The 19,390-nt window shown below is 40.4% G+C and overlaps 3 protein-coding genes across 4 annotated transcripts; 1 reads left to right on the forward strand and 2 right to left on the reverse strand.

Moving 5' to 3' along the window:
• The first annotated feature begins 984 nt into the window (after positions 1–984).
• Positions 985–4,677, forward strand: LOC116259936 (uncharacterized). 2 transcript variants are annotated; one of them, XM_031637950.2, is made up of 2 exons: positions 985–2,071; positions 4,540–4,677. In XM_031637950.2, exon 1 carries the CDS (start codon positions 1,196–1,198, stop codon positions 2,033–2,035), a length of 840 nt encoding a protein of 279 aa, XP_031493810.1. In that variant the 5' UTR covers positions 985–1,195; the 3' UTR covers positions 2,036–2,071; positions 4,540–4,677. The 2 variants fall into 2 exon arrangements, with proteins under 2 accessions (XP_031493810.1, XP_031493811.1); XM_031637951.2 differs by lacking the exon at positions 4,540–4,677 and adding an exon at positions 4,479–4,496.
• Positions 4,678–5,728: 1,051 nt separating this feature from the next.
• On the reverse strand, positions 5,729–10,722 carry LOC116260663 (subtilisin-like protease SBT3.8). The gene is given in 10 exon segments (XM_031639102.2): positions 5,729–5,941; positions 6,540–6,717; positions 6,981–7,096; positions 7,242–7,299; positions 8,482–8,675; positions 8,712–8,775; positions 8,777–8,810; positions 8,812–9,127; positions 9,130–9,165; positions 10,602–10,722. Coding segments are annotated over 10 exon segments (1,284 nt in total). The 3' UTR covers positions 5,729–5,774.
• A 918-nt stretch (positions 10,723–11,640) lies between these two features.
• Positions 11,641–17,410, reverse strand: LOC116259932 (beta-1,6-galactosyltransferase GALT31A-like). Its single transcript, XM_031637944.2, has 11 exons — positions 16,989–17,410; positions 15,520–15,622; positions 15,359–15,423; positions 14,950–15,161; positions 14,752–14,815; positions 14,531–14,603; positions 14,298–14,418; positions 14,134–14,221; positions 13,907–14,032; positions 13,725–13,834; positions 11,641–11,936 (listed from the first exon to the last, which is right to left on the reverse strand). The coding sequence occupies exons 1-11, from the start codon at positions 17,111–17,113 to the stop codon at positions 11,788–11,790; spliced, it is 1,236 nt and encodes a 411-aa protein (XP_031493804.1). The 5' UTR covers positions 17,114–17,410; the 3' UTR covers positions 11,641–11,787.
• Between the last annotated feature and the right edge of the window lie 1,980 nt (positions 17,411–19,390).

Here is a 19,390-nt window from a genome sequence, read left to right on the forward strand (position 1 = left end):
TTGGTTTAGATCGAAATGGTGCTCCTATTTGGAGTTTCTTGAAATGCAATTGCAATTTAATGGGCTGGCAATCTTGCATGCACCCGTTATAGAATTCAATCAGGAATAAAGTGGTAAACCTGTGATTCTCCGGCATCCATGCCTTTAGCTGGACTTGATCTTGTGGCTGTGGCCGTGTTCTGTCATGTTAAATGTACACCGGGTGGCTGAAGAAATGCAGTATGTTTGGTTCGTCTTTTCGGCGAGGGAAAATGACACTATAGCGTTCTTCCATCAAATGCAAATGTGATACTAAGCATGTAACCAGAATATACCACTTCGAATTATGAATCCTCTGGTGTTTTATTTGGAGGAATGGGCGTGAAACTTCAAGGGGACGATTGGCTAATTAATAAATACGCTTCTTGAATTTGTCGGTCTCGATCGTTTGGGCGGTGAAGTTGGATGGATTATTCCAACCATCTTCCTCTCCGTGGCTGCCTCTGACAGTCGGCCTTGGCGAGCTCAATGGCAAGAGTCAGGGAGAGAAACCAAATAAAAAATTAAAAAAACAGGTAGTGTTAGCTTGATCAGACGACTTTGATGGACCGTCCATTTGACAAACATTTGGCAGTCACAGTTCAGTTTAGTTTAGTGTGTATGGAGTTAGTGAGTGAATGATATCTTTGGTTATGAAAGTTATCCAACTATGTTTGTTTATTTAAAAAGGTAAGTTGATAGTTGAAAGAAAATTAAAGAAAAAATCATCTGAATTAAAAATAAATAACCAAAATACCGTCGCTTATTGTTTTTCTCTCAACTATGGTATTAAATTGGACGGTCTAGAATATTCGGTCTCTTTTCAGAGCCACCGTTCAAAGTTGAAATCGGATTTAGTTTATCCCGTATGAGATGTCTGTATCTGATTGTCTACTAAGACCCGATACTGCTATCATCTCGAGTTCGAAACCTTTTTCGGACCTGCAGGTTCCGGTGAAGGTCCAACCCGTTAGGCAGCCCTACTTCTACTTGTTGCCTGCTGCTGCTTCCTCTCCAACTTCGTCTTGTTCATCTTCCTGTCTTCACTCGTTACTCTTCTCTCGCTCTCTCTCTCTTTTCATCCCTTCCTTTTCTTAATGCCATGTTTTCAACGGAGAACTTTTGAAGATCTATCTCCCCATCTGCTGTCTTTTTTTATTTTTTTTGTGATCTGGCGATGATTTGTCCGGCCTCCCGGAGTAATTCCCGCCTGAATTGGCTAGATAGGCTCCGGACGTCTAAGGGTTTTCCGGTGGGAAACGAGATCGGCTTGGAAGCGTTTCTCGACGCCAATGCACCGCCTTCCGGCCAGGTCGAATCTTCCGGAGATGATCGGTCTGCTGCCTCGGCTCGTCCTGATATCTCCGGAGAGAGCGCGAAGGTACGGGTGCGGATGAAGAGAGGGAGGGGGCCGATTGGTCGAGACAAGGAGGACTGGTTCGCGATCTTGAACGGTATGCTGGCGGAGCTCTTCAATATGGGGGATCCGCGGAGGTCGAGGGTTATGGATGAGAGGAGGACGTCCAGGAAGCAGAAAAACCCTAAAACGTGCACAATCTTGTGCTCCGCAAATGGGGGGGACAGGAACGCTGCCGTATCTCCGCAGACCAGCGTCTCGGGCACAAAGGACAAGGAAACAGTGGAGATGAATAGTGTTCATCGCCGGCCAAGAAGGAAAAGCGGGAAAAACGGTCTGAAGGTGGATGAAAAGGAAGAGGGGAGTGCAAATGTTCTCCCCGCGGAGGATTCGTGTTCATGCACGGTTGTAACAGTGATTGATTCGAGCTTTCCTGGGTGGAAATTCGGGAAGGCTATCTCCAGAAAAGGAAATGATTGGAGGATCCGTGAAATCAGGAAAAGTCTGGACGGGAATATGGCAACATCAGAAAGCATTTTCAGAAAGAAGAGGAGATTAAACTGTGGGAAAGATCATGACGAACCTCCCATCTGTTCCTGGATTGCCAGCGGAGAAGGAGGCACCGTGGAGGCAGCACAGGATATCAGAACTTCCGAGTGACGGGGGAGTTTTGACCGTGCTATTTTGTCATTCGATGTAAGGAAATTCATTTCAATCAATCTTGGATATACCTTGATTAATTCAATGATTAGCAATGGATGCTTACCTTTTTGGATCACTAAATTTATGTTAAACTTGTGAAGCCTTACTGTTGGACATGAAGACAAGACTTATATTTATGGCTTCTCATCTTAAGCAATTGGAATTAGATTGAGATCTCTGCTCTAATCTTGCCTGACATGCTTGCAATCTGCCACACTTACGATGAAATAATTGATGGGTAGTTAAACTTTATTACAGAGGAATTGGTGCCCATTGTATGGGATACCAACTTGGAATTTTCTTAATGTGAAATAGGTTGCCCTTTTTACTAGGATTTGAAGCTGTACATGTATTTGATTGTTTTGGAAGTGCATTCTCAATCGTGGCCCTCCAATTGTTGCCAAGATTCTATGTGGCGGTTCCGTTGTCTTCCCTAAGGCTGAGCATGAGGGCCACCATTGCTCTTGTTGGTTAAATTGAAACCTAATCCATGTTTTTGGAACATATTCGAAGGTCCATGTAGTGAAGGATTGGAAAGTCCCATCATTTTCTTTCGCTCTGCATTTCTAACCATGTGAAAATCTTGCATCCTTTAAGTATGATGGCAGGAGATTGTGTCACCTGTTTCTCTGCTAATGATCTCGATAATTCAGGAGTCCATCACTCTCTTTTTCCTGATAACTTAAAAAAAAAAAAAACAGCAAAATTATAGTTTTCTGTACAGAGACTTCCCTTGTTCTACAGGTGAGGTTACTGTGCGGTCAATGGTACGTATCGAGAATCATGTTGGTCGACCACGTCTTGTGCCAAAACTTTTTGTCCGATGCTTCAACGTTTATCTGCAGAATTCATTGTAGATGGTTACACTGTTTTACTCCTGCCGTTTCTTTACGTATCCCTACATAGCCCTTCTATGCATGTTTGATATTTTTGAGGTTCGGGGACCTTTTTATTGCTGTATTTTGCCGACTCAGTGTGCCCATGTGAAAAATAATAGGATGAGAGAGGCTGCATTTCAGTTTCTGCTGGTTGACACGCTTCCTTCTCCAAGGATTTACTGACTCGTCGCTTCATGCAACTAACATTATTCAGAAAACCGAAAAGTTAGTTTATTACTTGGGAGGGCCAGCATGTTGTTTTAAACAAGTTGACAGAGGTTTTTCTTCTCGTATTTGAGAGTTCAACAATGTCCACCACACAACTGCCTCAAAAAGGTTGTTCTGTTTTTCTTTTCGGGTGCATAGAAATTTGTTAATCTTGCAAAAGCAATTAGAAGATTTCAACATGACCATTCAACCGATAGTACGGTACAGAAAAGGCTAACAATATGTTCATGTTTCATTTTGGAAGCTTTACCGCTAAATGCCGTCACTTTCTTGGATTATTAAATAAAAGATGTCAATGTGCATGGTATTGGTATTTGTTAATATTAATAAACATGGACGTTGGTAGTTGTCTCCATCACTCGTTAAGTAGAAAATTAACCTCATTAAGTGGGCAGGGCATCGGACTCCAGAAGCATGTCAACATTCCAAGATAATCCAGAGCTTTTATGGGAGTGTAGATGTGATGGCTATGAATTTGATACTGAACATTTGCTATTTACCAGGAAAATAGAATCAGGAAAATTCAAAAGGTTTCTTCTAGGAGATTTCTTGAGAAATTTCTAGGATATTTTTAGGCAAAGCTGAAAATCTCGAAAAAAGAATCAGCAATTGTTGTAGGAAAGAAAATTCCCTAAAAATTAGAAGAAATAAAATAAATGAAAAATTAACAAAAAAACATAAAAAAATAACTTGATCAACGATAAAATTGATGTTTTAGTAATTATATAAATGAACATAAATAATTTCATTCGAGTTTTAAACTTTAAAGCAAAAGTAATGTAAAAATAATGGGAAAAATTTTGAAAAAGACGTGAAAATTCAATGTGGGGTTTTTTTTTAAGGGGAAATAGATGGTTTTTTTTAATATTTTTTATGAGATCTTTCAAAAAGATGGGTTTCTTGTAACTATGGTTTATACTATTTGTAATATCTCATCTGTGTGCTAGTTACGAAGTCTGATCTGTTGGATAAAATATTTCCTGGAGTTGTAGGTGCAGTATATTGTGTGAAAATTATGGATGCTGCATTGTGCACACTCGTAGGAACATAGTAAAGCGTTGAGCTAGGGCTGATGCTGAGGAAGCTTACTAAAAACACAGAGACAGACACAATGTGTGTGTGTGTGAGAGAGAGAGAGAGAGAGAGAGAATAGGCAATAATTTTGACTTCTCGCAAGCTCTTCTTCAATTCTTTTTGGGAAGGGATTGAAAACTTGTTCTTTCTTACAGTTTTTTTGTTGAATGCCTTCGCCTGAGCCGTCCATTCCAATCTGTAATGCCATTTGTATTTTGTAGAGCATGGCTCCCTGCGGAGAGAAAACATAGTGGATGACTACCTATTTGGTTCTGGTTTCAGTTTTCTCTTTGATCAGAGTGGAACATGGAAGGGACACAACACTTGTACCAGAAGTGGACTGAGCTCCAAGTACTGATTATGTTGAGTAGAGTTTCCTGACCATCTTCTGTGAGATTTTCACTTTCTACATTCGGTCCGGGGATGTTGTAGCCCTGTGGTAGTTGGGTTCTGCTGAGAGTTGAATATGACTCTAGCACAAGCCGCCATACGGGCTTTGTTGGGTGGAATGAACTGCTTGCCGACATAATTGCCCGTGACAATTGGAAGATGTTGATTTCTTAAGCTCGTGAAAATTTAATGAGGTTATTATTTAAGTTTTTTGGGACCTAAGTGGCGAATGTTCTATGGTACCTTCCGGGCCTGAGTACATATTACTTATGGTTTTCCTAATAATTACCCAAAATTTGGTTGGATACATTTTCCGTTCCAATACAAGAAAAATTTGCCATTTTTAGTGATTTCAGCCTCACCAGGCGTCAGAAGAGGATGGATCCTAAAGGCTAGAGTCCACCTGCAAAGTGTTTCTCTTTATGGACTCTGATCCGCACTTACTTCAGACTCTCAGAGGCCCAATTGTTACTTCTCCAGCATTATCCTACCTGTTACAGCACGTAAATGCACTCACAGAGAGAGAAAGAGATAAAGAAAGAGTAAGCACGAAGCGAGAGTTTGCTTGGAACATGAATGGCTCTGCAACTTTTGCATCCGTGCTTAGCAAAGGCAAGGAAGCAGTGCGCCCTTACAACTTATTGCATTCCTTCCTGACCAAAGGCAAGGAAGTTGTGTGCTTCTGCAGTCCATTACATCCCTTCCTGAGCGAAGGCATGAGGATAGAATCCAAGAAATATCTGCATACGAATCTTGAAACACTTCTCGAACTGCCACTGGAGTCCTGACAACATGCCTCCCATCTGTCAACTCAAACTCCCGAATGAGAAATCACCGTGCACTTTTCGCAAAGGAGAGAACGTCACTTTGATAGTTGCAGACTTGATGGCCTCATTCAAGCAGAGGACGGAGGGGTCCACTGTTATTTTCACACCAGAAGGAGCCTCTACTATGGCTCCTTGTAGGTAGAATCAATGTCACCAACGTTTGTAACTGTTCTTGCTCCGTGGTAGTTTCCTTGAGAATGGAAATGGAGACAGAAGGGAGGTTGAGGTCAGAAATAGAGGTTCTTGATTCACACGATGTTGCAAGTCCTGGTATGGCTTTGATGGTGGACTTGCTGTAACCTAACATAGGAACTGCACATGATCTGCAACTGCCATATCGTAAATGAGGCCTGGATCTGTTGCCTCGTTTGGATTAACATGGCCACCTCCATAATCAAATGGATCTGCAAGCTTGCGTGGGTTCCCTTCTGCTATGATTGGATTACCATATTCATCCACGGTAGAGGCTGCATAGATAATGGACGCAAGATTAACGTAAATGCAAAAGGAGGCTCCTGCTCCTAAACTGGTCTTTTTTGCAGCTTTTCTGGTCGTTAGGGCAGGCAAAGCAACGGGGTTATGGAGAGGTACGAACGAAGCTAGATGTTTTTCAAGCTTGTCTTGATTGTATATTGCAGAGAGGAGCCAGGCCGCAACCCATAAAGAAATCTGAATAGAAAGAGCTGAGCTTGAGCCAGCTTCTATTTTCATGTGAATTTATTAGTACATTCCAATAAGGAGCTGTTGGGATATAGGCTCCCCACCTTTACTATATGTAAATGTATTAATACTTTGCTTCAAAGCTTAAGGAAAGGTAAATTTTGAAGTTTAAGCTTAGGGGGGCTAAGGTTAAGTTCTAGCAGTTGTTTTTCACATACTAAGGAAAAGGCCAAGATGAAAACATGAGCTGCTTGGCTTGTTTCTCATTGCTAAGCTTCTTAAACCATAATCAGCTTGGCTTGTTTCCTAGCCCTAGTTATAGTAGCCTGATTCTCGTCTAGGCTTCCTCATGATATACTAAGAAGAAAAACTTTAAGAAGAACAAAGGGCAGACCCGCATGAAACCTGTGGTGACAATGGCAGATTTTATGGCAGCAGGGCTCCAAGTGGGATGCAAAGACTTGAGCATTGCTGCAATTCCAGATAAGTGAGGGCAAGCCATTGATGTTCCGGAACTGAAGCGGTAGGGGACATCTTCAACCCATGCGGCTAGAATATCAACTCTTGGAGCAGCCATATCAGGCTGTTGTGCACATGAAAATGGTATTGCTTTTATTCAGAAACCAGCCCTGAACTAAAATAGAAAAATGAGAACTAGTTTGATATTCACTTGCATACAATTTTTTCAACTGGTTTTAGTGTAATATAATCCTAAAACCATATAATGAGAGCTAATAAATGTATCAAATGTTTTTTTTTTGCCTAATGAAGTGGCAGCTGTTAGCATATGAAGATCTGTATGAAAAACTTAGCTGGAATTTTCAATCTTGCTTTTTCCTTTAATACCTTCTGAACGTCTACAGATAAGGACTTAGGGCCTCTGGAGAAGAAAGCAGCCACCTTTGGAGAGGTTACCCTTCCCACTGCGCTAGTCGGGGAGCTCAGCTTTACAGTTGGAATTCCTGCCACATCACAGGATATATATGCATGGAAATATATATCAGTAAAAGAGCTAGGAGACACCGGACTTTTCTGCTTAGAGACCAATATTTACTTTGGAATTCTTATGAAGGTACATTTTTTTCTGGGGAAAGAGGGCAGGCTCACTTTTAGAAACAGTTGACAAATAGACTTGTGGGTTGGTTCCAGAATCTACACATATGACCTGTAAATAAGGGAATAAAATGATCTTCTAGTTTATGCATTTCAAATCTTAACTAGTTATTTACCTTGGCATCTAAAGCCACTGTCTCAAAAAGATAATAAAAAGGACTCAATTTTGGTAATGAATGCCTTTGTCAAAAGATGGATCTGATCTTCAAACACATAGCAATATATGGGAAAAGGGAAAAGAAAAAGAAGAAGAAGGAAAAAACACACGCAGTGACGCAGCCTGACCTTGAGGCCTTGATATAGGCATATATTTATGCTTCAATAGCATAGTCAACTTGAGCAAATGGTATTGAGTCGGGGACTGTGCATAGGAGGTTCATGTTATGCATTGCAAAGATCATGGCAGCACCTCTTGCACTTGGCACAGTTAATTTAGCAGACCGGAAATAAAAGTTTGGAGCTTATCCGTTGAAACAAAGCACTAGTTTCCCCGCTACCAGCGAAGAATTCAGTGATCTTGGTTGACAACTGGAATAATATTGACAAATAAAGTTACCTTCTTAAAGAGAATGGGAAAAGAAAACAAATTTGGTAAAAAAAAAAACAAAAAAAAATGAAGGAAGAACCGATGGGTGGGTGTTGCATTCCTATAAACTAAAAAGATCTGCCATTTGGTTGAATGAATTGGGCCCATTTGGTTGAATGAATTGGGCCCTCTTTTCTAGCATAAAAATTATTAATTAGGAGACCCATGAGGCACACCAAGCTAATTTGCTTTGGAAACTACCTTCAAATCTTTGCTAATCTGTAGGAATTTAACATGACAGGCTAGTACTACTACCAACAGTGTGCTGAATTAGCAACGTCCCCACCATATACAATGCTTCTGAATGCATCCTCTGTTTCAACTGAGAAGATCGACTGCCCCAACATCACCATTCATGAACTGCATATTAGGATAAACAAGAAAAAAGTTCAACTTGGTATCCTCACACAAGGACCAAGAAATATGAAGTTTCTTGAGAAATTAACATTATGAGCTATCTGATCAAATAGGGGTGGCAGCATGTGAGTCGCCTAGTTTTATATGATTAGATAACTCGAAATGGCTTTGCATGAGAACATGTTCTTAGTTCTCTTATTCTAGGAGCCCATATAGCTTTTACCATTCAAAACTTTAATTATGAGCAAACCATTCAAGTTACACAATTATTTCATTTGTCTAACGACTTACAATGAGCGTCCTGTTGTTTCCGAGAGTTACGACAGTAAGAAACGAACGATCAACGGTGCTAGCAGCCAATGTTATGATCCAAGGCGCCGTATTCCCGACCTTCTGGGGGCTGGGCCCAGAGTTTCCGGCCGAACTCACGACAGTGATTCCTCTAGCCACTGCATGAAATGCACCAATCGATATATTATTTCTGGCTTCCAGGCAGCCCGGATGAGGAGGCTGGTTGATGCCCACTGAAACGGAGACAATATCTACGCCATCACTTATGGCACTATCAAAGGCAGCCAACATGTCATGCGGAACTGCAGGCGCCTTGACCCCTGCTGGCAAGCCTTGTAGATGTCCAAGCGAGCACGAGGAGCTCCTCCTCTCTCCAAGCAGTGGCCAAGTCCGCCCCAGCTATCGTTGCGCACGAAAGAGCCGGCCGCAGTGGAGACAGTGTGAGTCCCGTGGTCATCAGCGTCCCTCAGAGACAGAAACTCCGAGCCTCGTTCAGCAGGCGACTGCTGCGCCTGGCCTGATTCATGGACGGCACTGATCCCGTTTAGGAAAAAGCGAGCACCAATTATCGTCTTGTTGCAGTTTGAGGCGTTGAAGCGCATTCCTTCCTGGCACACGCCTTTCCATGTTGGTGGCACTGGTCCTAGCCCTCGTCGCTGAAGCTTTCCGGCTCCGGCCAGATTCCTGTGGAACATCTTCCAGTTACACACCAATTAAGATCAAGATGTACGACCTTTAGGTGTTGTCTGCATTAAGGCACAAGCTCATATGTTTTACCTGCGTTTATACCATAGTTTGCATCGGACAGAAGACTATTTGGAGTCCCATGTCTGAGGCACAATCCCACTTTCGTGTGTGAAGTTTGTATATTCGGCTTGGCATGACGTGAACCACCACAGGAAGTCCTGCATGTTCGAACATTTGAGTTCGTTCTCTCTCTCTCTCTCTCTCTCTCTCTCTCTCTCTCTCTATATATATATATATATATATATATATATATATATATATATATATATATATATATATATATATATATATATATATATATATATATAATTACACTAATTTCGTGGTAGGTCGTCCATGTTATTATCCTCCATGAAACTTCATGGTCTTAATGGATAGGATCGGCCTTATGATAAAATTGAATGGTCATTGAACCAGATCTGGCTAGCCGATGTGTTGTTGCCAAGAGGTGGTTACGTGCACCGGCGCACCCTGCATGGCTCCTAGTGTATGACATATCCCTCTAGCCCACTCTTAACTGTAGGTGTCATGCGCTTGTTACTGCATCGGATCAACCTTTTGATAAAATGAATGGCCGGCCCTTGAACCAGAACTGGCTAACAGGTGCATGTCGTTGCCACGAGGTGGTTATATGCATTGGGTTTTGCCATGCTGGCCCACTTCTAGGAGTAGGTGTCATGAACATGGGTCTATGCACAATGTCGTTGCCACGAGGTAGTTACATGCATTGGGTTTCACCATGTTGGCCCACTGCCACTTCTAGGGGTAGGAGTCATGAACATGGGTCTATGCACAATGCATATGCACAATGCAGCCAGGCCTGTGTATATAAACCAGCTTTGGTCGTTGCCACTTTCTAAACCTGTCACCTACATATCTTGTCCCACTAAAAAGTATGGAATCACACAGTTTATACCCGGTGAACCCGCATTTTAAAATGTCCCATTTTTTATAGGAATAGGATGCAGCTAAACATTTCTTCGTTAAAATATGCAATAAGTTTTCAAAACGAGAGGTCCCTAAAGGTGCAATCTAGATTTATGTGTAAGGCCGTTATATAAGCTTGATCTTTTCTTGAAACCTTATTTAGGAATTATCAGCTGCTTCAGCTTGAGAAAATATCGGGTATACTGTAAATGCGATTCTGAAACCCAAATAGACACAACGTTATTTTGTGTATAGCCTGTTTGAATGGCTCAAATCAGAGCATGTTATGAACCTTGATTTAGAAAGGTCTATTTTGATGCTGAAACCAGGTTCCCGACTCCGGCCAGATTCCCTGTGGAACATCTTCCATGTTATACACCAATTAAGACCAAGAAGGACGAAATTTACATGTGGTCTGCATTAAGGCACAGGGTCATATGTTACACCTGTGCCCATTACTCCAATTATCTCATCTTCATCATAGTTGGCATCGGACAGAAGAGTGTTTGGAGTCCCAGGTGTGAGGCCCAGTAAATCCCAGCTTCTTGTCGTGTCAAGTTCGTACATTCGGCTTGGCATGACGTGAACCACCACGGGAAATCCTGCATGAATGGAGGGTGTGTATATATATATATATATAAATATATTACACTGATTTCGTGGTAGGTCGTCCCTGTCATAATCCGTTATGAAACTTCAAGGTGTTAATGGATCCGATCGACCTTTTGATATAAGTGAATGACCTTCGAACCATGATGCACCGACCCTTGCATCGTGCATTGTGCAGCATGTAACCATTGTTGTTATCAAGTGTGGATCAGCTTCTACACTCCAACAATCGATCTACACGACTCGTCGAAGACTTTCGCCTTTACTGAGCCGTCCGTTGAATCATTGGCCACTTAAGAGACAGGATGCATGCTGATTTACACGCTAAATTTACGCTAGAGAGCAATATTGAGATATCGACGTTTTTTGCGAATAACTTGGAAGGGGGTAAAGGGGCCAGGCTATTCACTCCTCTTTCGAAAACCAAGTTTTGCAGGTCTTGGCACGTCATTTGATGCAACCTAAACCTGGTTTTGGATGCAGAACCGGGTTTTGTTTCTAAAACTAGTTTTGGACTGTCGATTTCATCAGCCAGTTGGGAAAATCTGATTCGACACCCAAACCTAGTTTCGGATGTCACCCAAACACACCTTCCACTAGTTAAGTTGGTATGATGTGAATTGTTTGTTTCATACAAAAATATGCCATTTTATTTTTGTGACATTTAATAGCTTCTTATATTTTCATACATTTTCCATTCATTTGTAAAATTAGATTTATGGAAAATAACTTGAAACGCTGAGATGCACGCTTTCAAGATGACTTTGGCCTACACATGAAATCACCAAGAAGCCTCACTGTTCCAAGAGTATATCGTTGCCAATACGAGCTCGATACCCTGACATTCTCATCCAAATATACATTAAAACCGCCACAAGACAAAAAGGCAAAAGCTAGAAAAGAATGAAGAAAATGTCACGGTATTATGATACAAAATCATGGAGGTATACTTCAATCGACACCGCTTATGGCTTCTTTTGAACATGCACTGCAGAGAGGAGCTTAATGTGGGGAGATGAGAATTCAGAAGATGGCATTCCAAACAGCACCTTCGCCCTCGCCACAGCGCTCATGCACTTCTTGCATCCTCTCAACAGACTTGCAAATGCCACTGCAGCTCCAATCAAATGATGCAGCACAAGGATTTCCAGCTTGAGTCTTCCACTCACAATCTACATTGTTGCCCCAAGAATTGTGGTCACTCCTTTGTATACTAAGTTTGTGCAAGGCATCGATGTTCACCCATGTATTTATATGTGTCTAATATGTGTGTGTACGTGTGTATGTGTGTCTGTGAGACATATATATATATATATATATATATATATATATATATATATAATGCAGGAGTAGTATATCTTGCTTTAGCACAGTGTAGACGGTTCTAAGTCAGATAAGGGCAACAAATTAAACAAATGCTTGCTTGAGAAAGAAGAAAACGGCCAAACAAGTAGGCCTTCCACGCACGGATATCATAAGCAAATTTTTCGTTTGCATGGGTTCATGGAAGAGATGCTGCATGGATGTTGTACCTAATAAACATGGTTTTGCTAGGCTACCCTAAACTTGGCGAAGCTCAAGTGGCTCAAGGCAATGGTCAGATATACACCATGGGGATGCATGTGTCTTGGCTCAAATATGAACCTTAAAGGGATCAATAAAATTTGGAAGATCCATGAGAGCTGGATCAGAGTTAAAGCACGAGGAGGTGTAAGTCATAGATTCTCCTCCCATAGATTGTCACACTCCAGCTGGAAGCAGTTTAGGAAGATTCAAGTTGCAGATGATTGATATGAAGCCGACCAACTAGATGCTTAATATAACCAAACGATAGCTGGAGAAATGTACATTTTAAGGCAATAATTTATGAATCTTATGGAACCTAAAATTGAGTTACGGATGGAAAATCAATAAGCAGAGGGAAGCTATTCCATGGAAATGAATGGCATAACATGGGTACGAGGCACAAGTAACCAGTCAACCAGTAGCTTATTATGCATAATAACCTTTCAAGTTTTCTGGTATTTATTCGCTTATTTTAGCTATTAGGTAAGGCAAGCACAAATTTCAAAAAGAGAGAGAGACAACATCCTAAGATAAAACAAGGTAATGTCATAATAATCATTCACAAGAACATACCTATAAAGGAAGGGGGACTACAGATAGAACAACCAAGCAACTTTAAATGTTTACAGCTGTATTTTGAAACTATAGGGGCTTTATAAATAAAGCCCGGTAAGTTGAGCTAAGAACTTGAAAAAGCTAATGTTAGCTGATGGCATGATGAAACATTTGCAAGAAGAATAGCATCAAAAGGGCGCTTCAATGAGGCAGCAAACAAGCCTTATTAATGTTTTCTATAACAATATCATCTCATATAGGCACAATAACATATGGTTTGGCAGAAACTGACATATTTGGAGTTGCATAATAGGAGTTTGCTGAGTGACTACAATAAGATGGAACAGCAAGGGATACATAAGTGCAATATATTATGCTATGTCACATGAATGCTGCAAATAGGCATCCAAATAGGCCGTATCCCGACTCAAGTGCACACCAGGTATGGGTGCCACTGGATGTTTGAGTGTAATAATTGATGATAATCATATTTATGCTCTAATTCAAATGGATTTATGGTAATCAAATTTACTCTCCGACTCAAACGTATTTTTTTCTTTTGTATTTGTATACGTAAGCATCATACACATAGACACACATGAAGTTGCTGCAAAATCACCCAAGCTTTTCTGGAAAATGGTGCATTCACACCAGCAACTTGCACCTGCCTGAGTGCACTCATGCGAGGTGGGCATCACATGATAACCAGAATTTTTTGCAGGAAAATGCTGTTCTCCATAAAGTAAGAGAAATAAAGCTAATGTTACCACCGTCGAGAGGAAAACAAACACATAATCAATAAGTTAAATTAAAGAACTGCAGCTTTTAAAAGAAAAGACCTGGTGGTGTTCCACAGCAGAGGTTCCGGTCATCGATATGCTCCACGTCTAGACCAATAAACCAAGAACCAAGAGAGACATCTTCATTTGCGTATTTATGCAGAATAGGCCTGCAAAATGTGTACATAGTATTATTGACACACTTGTAAAGTCAAGCAAAAATGTGTGTCAAAGGGAGTCACCTGTTTATGGAAATGTAGGTTGCCAAATCTTTAGAGATTGCATATAACTGCCCAGTTGCATGTCTGAAGTATTTGTTTCCCTCTTCACCAAATTTCCAGTATTCTGGTTCATGATACTTAGCCCCCCTAATGTAAGTAGCAACTTCAGTTATAATCCAAAAAATAAGGCCAAATGCATTCCACTACCAAGACAAGTTATTATCTAATAAGAATAAATAACATCTTACTTTTGTGCTAAAACAGGTCCAGACTTCATACACCCAATATAAACACGAGGTTTTGCACGATGACGCATCAGGGTAGAGGCTATCATGCCTGCAACCTCCAAAAGAAGATCTTTGGTCTACTGCTCACAAATGAAGTAAAAGTATAATTGAAAAGCAAAACCAACCTAGATTTGCATGCACATCATCGTCAACTTTGATGAAGAAATCAGCATCCCACTTCGCCACTGCAGTTGAGAAGTATATTTGAGTCTTGGAAGATAACTCATGGTAACCTTCTACATGATTCTGCAAAAGATAATGATGCTTGAATAAATAGCTCTGAGCTTCATTAGTTTAATGAAGATCAGCATATATGGTGATTGCACATGCTTAATATGAACAGAGAAATTGTAGATACCAATCGCAAGAAGTCTTGGTGTTGTGCCTCCTCTGCATCAATAGCACGATCCAGAACACCCCCAGAAGTTGCACTAGAGAACCAACGTTTGCCATCAATAGTTGAAAGACAGAACCGCAAGCAAATTCACAGATCAGTTGTATCTTAAGTGTAGAATAAAGTATTTCAGGTTGTTTCATACACCAGCACTTAAAAGAAGAAGTAGTTTACTATAACTGTACCTGTGGCCAATAACAAACCGTATGATAACTCCTTTTTCCTTTTCTAATTGTTTAAGTTTTGATCCTAAACAAATTCATGGCAACAAGAAACAAAATCACAACTATTAGCCTTCAACAAAGAAGACCTGAAGATTCAGAACAACTAGCCTTCCAAAATAGTCAATGAATTATAGACAAAGTAAATAGCATAACATGAACCTTGTGGCATCCATGTGTCTCTGATAGAGTCCCGGCGCTTCCGACTACTGAATGCAGTGATGATGCCCATAACAAAGAAAACTTTTGGACGTTCTCTTGGAATTTCAGCTCCTTGGTTTGTAACTGCAGGAGGACCATTTAGGTTGGTTGCCTGTGCTGCCCTAGTTGCAGCCAGTTGCATCTCCAAACTGGAGATTGTCTTATCCAAAGTCCTGAAAATAACATAATATACATGTGCATGGCTTAGCTAAACGTTTAAAAATTAGCACCATGAAAATAAAACTTTTGAGTTAAAATCTCACAGAGCATGGGACAATTCTGGAAAATTAAGCATACACAAAGAATAAAATAGTTATGTTTCTCATAAATTAGAAATGAATTCGTATGTCTAAGCAGCACAGGCAATTACATGATTACATCATGTGTCCTTGAGACCTGACTAAGGATGTTTGCAGCATGAATAGAAGTCTCGCTCTGAAACATTAGATAACCAATGATGCCATGTCAGGTAACCAAAAACTTCATGTCCAAATTGTACATGATAAAGAACAACATTGAAAAGCAGACTACATTCTTGGTGTCACAGTCGGCAGCAACATTGATGCTCGCTTCATGATAATCCTTGAGAGACTCAGCTTTCTCATTTACTTTAACTGGATCAGAACTCCCAATCCTACATGGCACAGTGAACTATGTCAACATAACTCTATGCCCGCATTGTCAAATCATAGGGTGAGAAATAAACGTAAATATAGATCCTTAAAACATTAGATGAAAGTAAATGCAACAGAAAAGATTGCATAATATTTTATTATCTCTATCGCAGTATTTTTATCAAATGGATACAGCTGCACATATAGACAGCCATTTTTGTGATGTTTCCAAAGACCTCTAACTTAACTTAGATGGTCGAGCAGCAGATAAAGCTCATATTTAAGGAAGAACATGGGCATTCTCCCCCTCACCCTAAAGTATTTACGAAACTCGCAGATTGTTTACCATCTCTGTTCACAATATCCCTAAATCAAGTGCTGCACGTGATATCCATGTCAACATACCAAGGAGGCGATGAGGCAACGTCTTGACTCTCAGGTTAGAGATGGTTGAATATGACGAGTCAAGAATATACATGTCAACACAGCATGAATCTCTTCTCACCAGCTCACTACCTTTGACAATTTAAGAAAAGGTACAATCTCTGGTTGCCAGTAGCCTTCAATGTCTGGGTGCTACCCAGCTCTCTCCATAACCACTAGAAAAGAAAGTTGAGACAAACTATCGACGACGTCCTTGCAGACTGAAACTTTAGCCACATATGGGGAACAAGAGAGGCCTTTGTTGTTGTTTGCGGCCACCGGCACTGACCATGCATCTGCTAGTAATAAGGGCAGAAAATAAAGAGATAGTGCATGTTCAAATACAAGCTTGTCCCACGCCCCAACTAGCCATGCACAAGCACACCAATATTATCGATACAAGATTTCCATTTAAGCATAATTTACTCAAGGAGGAAAACATTCAGTAACACCGAGTAGATGCTTTCCTATCTTAATATAACCAGAAAGTTGATAGTGAAGCATAACTTTGGGTAATTGAATTACCCAGACATAATCCCAGAGAAAGTGTCACTATTAGACTTGCAAGATAACCATAGGTCACGGTTTCACTGATCGCTGCCGATATTCATGAAAGGTGTACATGTTATTTGCTGAACCCTTTCTCCCGGCTCCACAGATGCTTATAAATGTAACTCCTTTGGTCCATATTAGCGGGACTAAGCAATCAGAAGCTGGAACGCTTCCAAAGAACGGAGGGAAAAAAAAATGAAAAGAAAGGATTGAGGAATGGATTCAAGAAACAATAATCACAAGGAACCACACGGAATTCGAAATACTCAACCAGAAACGATAATAAACACGACCGTAGAAACCTCCCCGTTTATCTTCTTACAGGAAAAGATTTTGAAGCATTCCCATTTCAAAACCAGATGCGGAAAGCAGGAACGCCAACCAGAGAGAACGAGAGAGAGAGAGAGAGACCGGTTGGAAATGAGAGCACCAAAGCAGAAGCTGGAAATGCAGAAGAGAGTGAGCCATCTGGTGCTGATCCCACCAACACCACCTGGTCCCCTTTGATTCCTTCCTCCAACAGGCAACCCCATCATCGAGAAGGAGAGAGAGAAACAAAACCGGAGCTTCCTCAGGTGCTCGCTTCTTGCTGATTCCTTCAACCTGACTTCAACCACATGTTTCACAACAGTGAAAATTGTTTCACATCAAACGAGTTCGCAAGCATTTGGCGTCGGAAATGAAAACGAAAGGATGGCGTTTCAATATTCAAATCGTCGACCCCCCTACTCCCATCATGCCAATGCGGGGGAGCCAGCCTTTCCTTTTCTGGCAGAGCTGCTCTGCTGCAACTCGTCGCTTTCGAGGGTGGAGGGAAGAGAGAGAGGGAGAAAGAGACTTGGGCACCCTTCATCAATGACTAAAGTACCCTCCTCAGGACACTGCCATCCATAAAACCGTGGAAACTTTTCTGCATTGGCCATTCAAGAATTATTGTCTGTAAATTGAACAGATTTCTGCTTCATCTGCCACCACGAGTCTCCTTGCAAGTCTCCAACTTCAGATTCCGTTACGGTTTAAAATTATACCAAATAAGTAATGTTATTTATTTATTTTTGTTGGAAACGGAAAATTTCTTACGTTTACTGTACAGCCTTCTGCAAGCATCTTTGAACACACAATCCGTAACACAATTTCCGGGATGTCACGGGCAGTGCACCATCCTCGTTTGAATGGAATGGGTAATCTGGTCATTCAAAAAAGTCCTGTCCCCCAGAGATAAGCGCGCTTCCTCGTTGCTTCCCTCGCTGAGAGCTGTTCGGTGCTCCAAGATTTTGAACAAGCATTGCTCTTAATTGAATATTTTAAGTAAATGTAATACTACAAATAACGATTAATTGTTGTTTGCCTTTAAAATATGACCTTGGAAGAATCCAAAGTTTCAAACGGATCATGATCATCCATAGTATTTTTTCCCCCAATTTTTCAAGGAGAACCCTCAACTTTTGAAGAAACATGTTCAAACCAACAGTTCGGCTAGAGAAGAAAAAAAAATGTGAAATTGGGTCATCTTTTCCTTGTTTTAATAACAGTTCAAACCTTTTGCGCAAAAAAAAAACTGGGGCCAACTCCAAAAAAATTAACTCAAGTTTTTATAAAGGAAAAATTTAAGTAGATACAAATAAGGGTTTCTTTCAACTATTTTGTTAAGGAATGTGTTATTTTCCAAACTATTTAATTAAAGGATTAGACTTAAATAGCTTTTCAATTTAAACAACAGCAAAAAATATTATACAAAATATATATTTTGCGTAGCTTGGAAGGAATTTTTTTTCTAAAACTCAGCTTTGCTAATAAAAAAAAAAAAACTATCAGAGATGTTATTTGTCGCAAGGAATTGTCGTGTAAAAGTGGCAAAAGCAAGCACTGGCGACCTTTTCTAACGTGCCTTCATGATGATGGGGCAGCAGTTTTTTTGCTTTTTCTAATTTGCCAATTTACTTTTATGCACGTACTGAAACTGAGTTGGATGTTGGACAGAGTTTTATGAGTAGCTATAAAATATAGTGGAAACTGCATTTTTTGGGAAAACAGAACTTTTGGAAATATTAATTCCCCTGACCTTCTTGGGGAGTGTTTACATGACACCCACCAAAAACTTAGTTTTGTGAAAAAACAGTTTTTTTTTTTTGAAAACCTGGTTAGAAAACCAGTTTTGTAAAATTGACTTGGATGTTTGAATGACGAATAAAAAACTTGGTTCAAAAGCCAAAAAAACAGCTTTGCCTAAAACAACTCCTTTCATTGAAACGAACGCAAACGTCGGACGTCAAATACAGAGCACACATACTCCCTACCTCCAAATTCAGTGTAACTGTAGAGAAGGAACGGGAGAACTAACTTGAAGAACGCCGGTTTGCCTCCAAAGGTAAACACCTTGTAGCCAAAAAACTTGGTGATCCTCCCATCACCTAAGCAAAAGTTACTTGTAATGATCAAATGAAAGAAGGAAAGGTGGACGTTAAATCTTACTTAGCCTAAGTGCTTCGGCTAATTGAGTTCTGTCAAATTAGTTTTCCACCCAAAAGAGTTAAAGCTGCAACTTTTCGAAGCTAAAAGAAGCAATGCACTTGATAGAGAGCTTTTTCATTTGAATAGGAAAAGAAAAAAAAAAGAATATTTCTCTTGTTCTTGGAGTCTAGAGCTGCATCGATGCTAGGGGATGGGCTATCTTCATGCAAAATTTAAACTTAGAAGATTCTCTTGTTTTTCTTTTATCTCAATATGTCACCAAGAAGATCCTCCAATTATAAATGAGCAAGGTTGGATTCGTCATTTTATGGGAAGCATCTGCGCTCTTTTTGTTCCTGTTT

Source organism: Nymphaea colorata, chromosome 9, assembly GCF_008831285.2.
Source record: "Nymphaea colorata isolate Beijing-Zhang1983 chromosome 9, ASM883128v2, whole genome shotgun sequence".
NCBI lineage: Eukaryota > Viridiplantae > Streptophyta > Magnoliopsida > Nymphaeales > Nymphaeaceae > Nymphaea > Nymphaea colorata.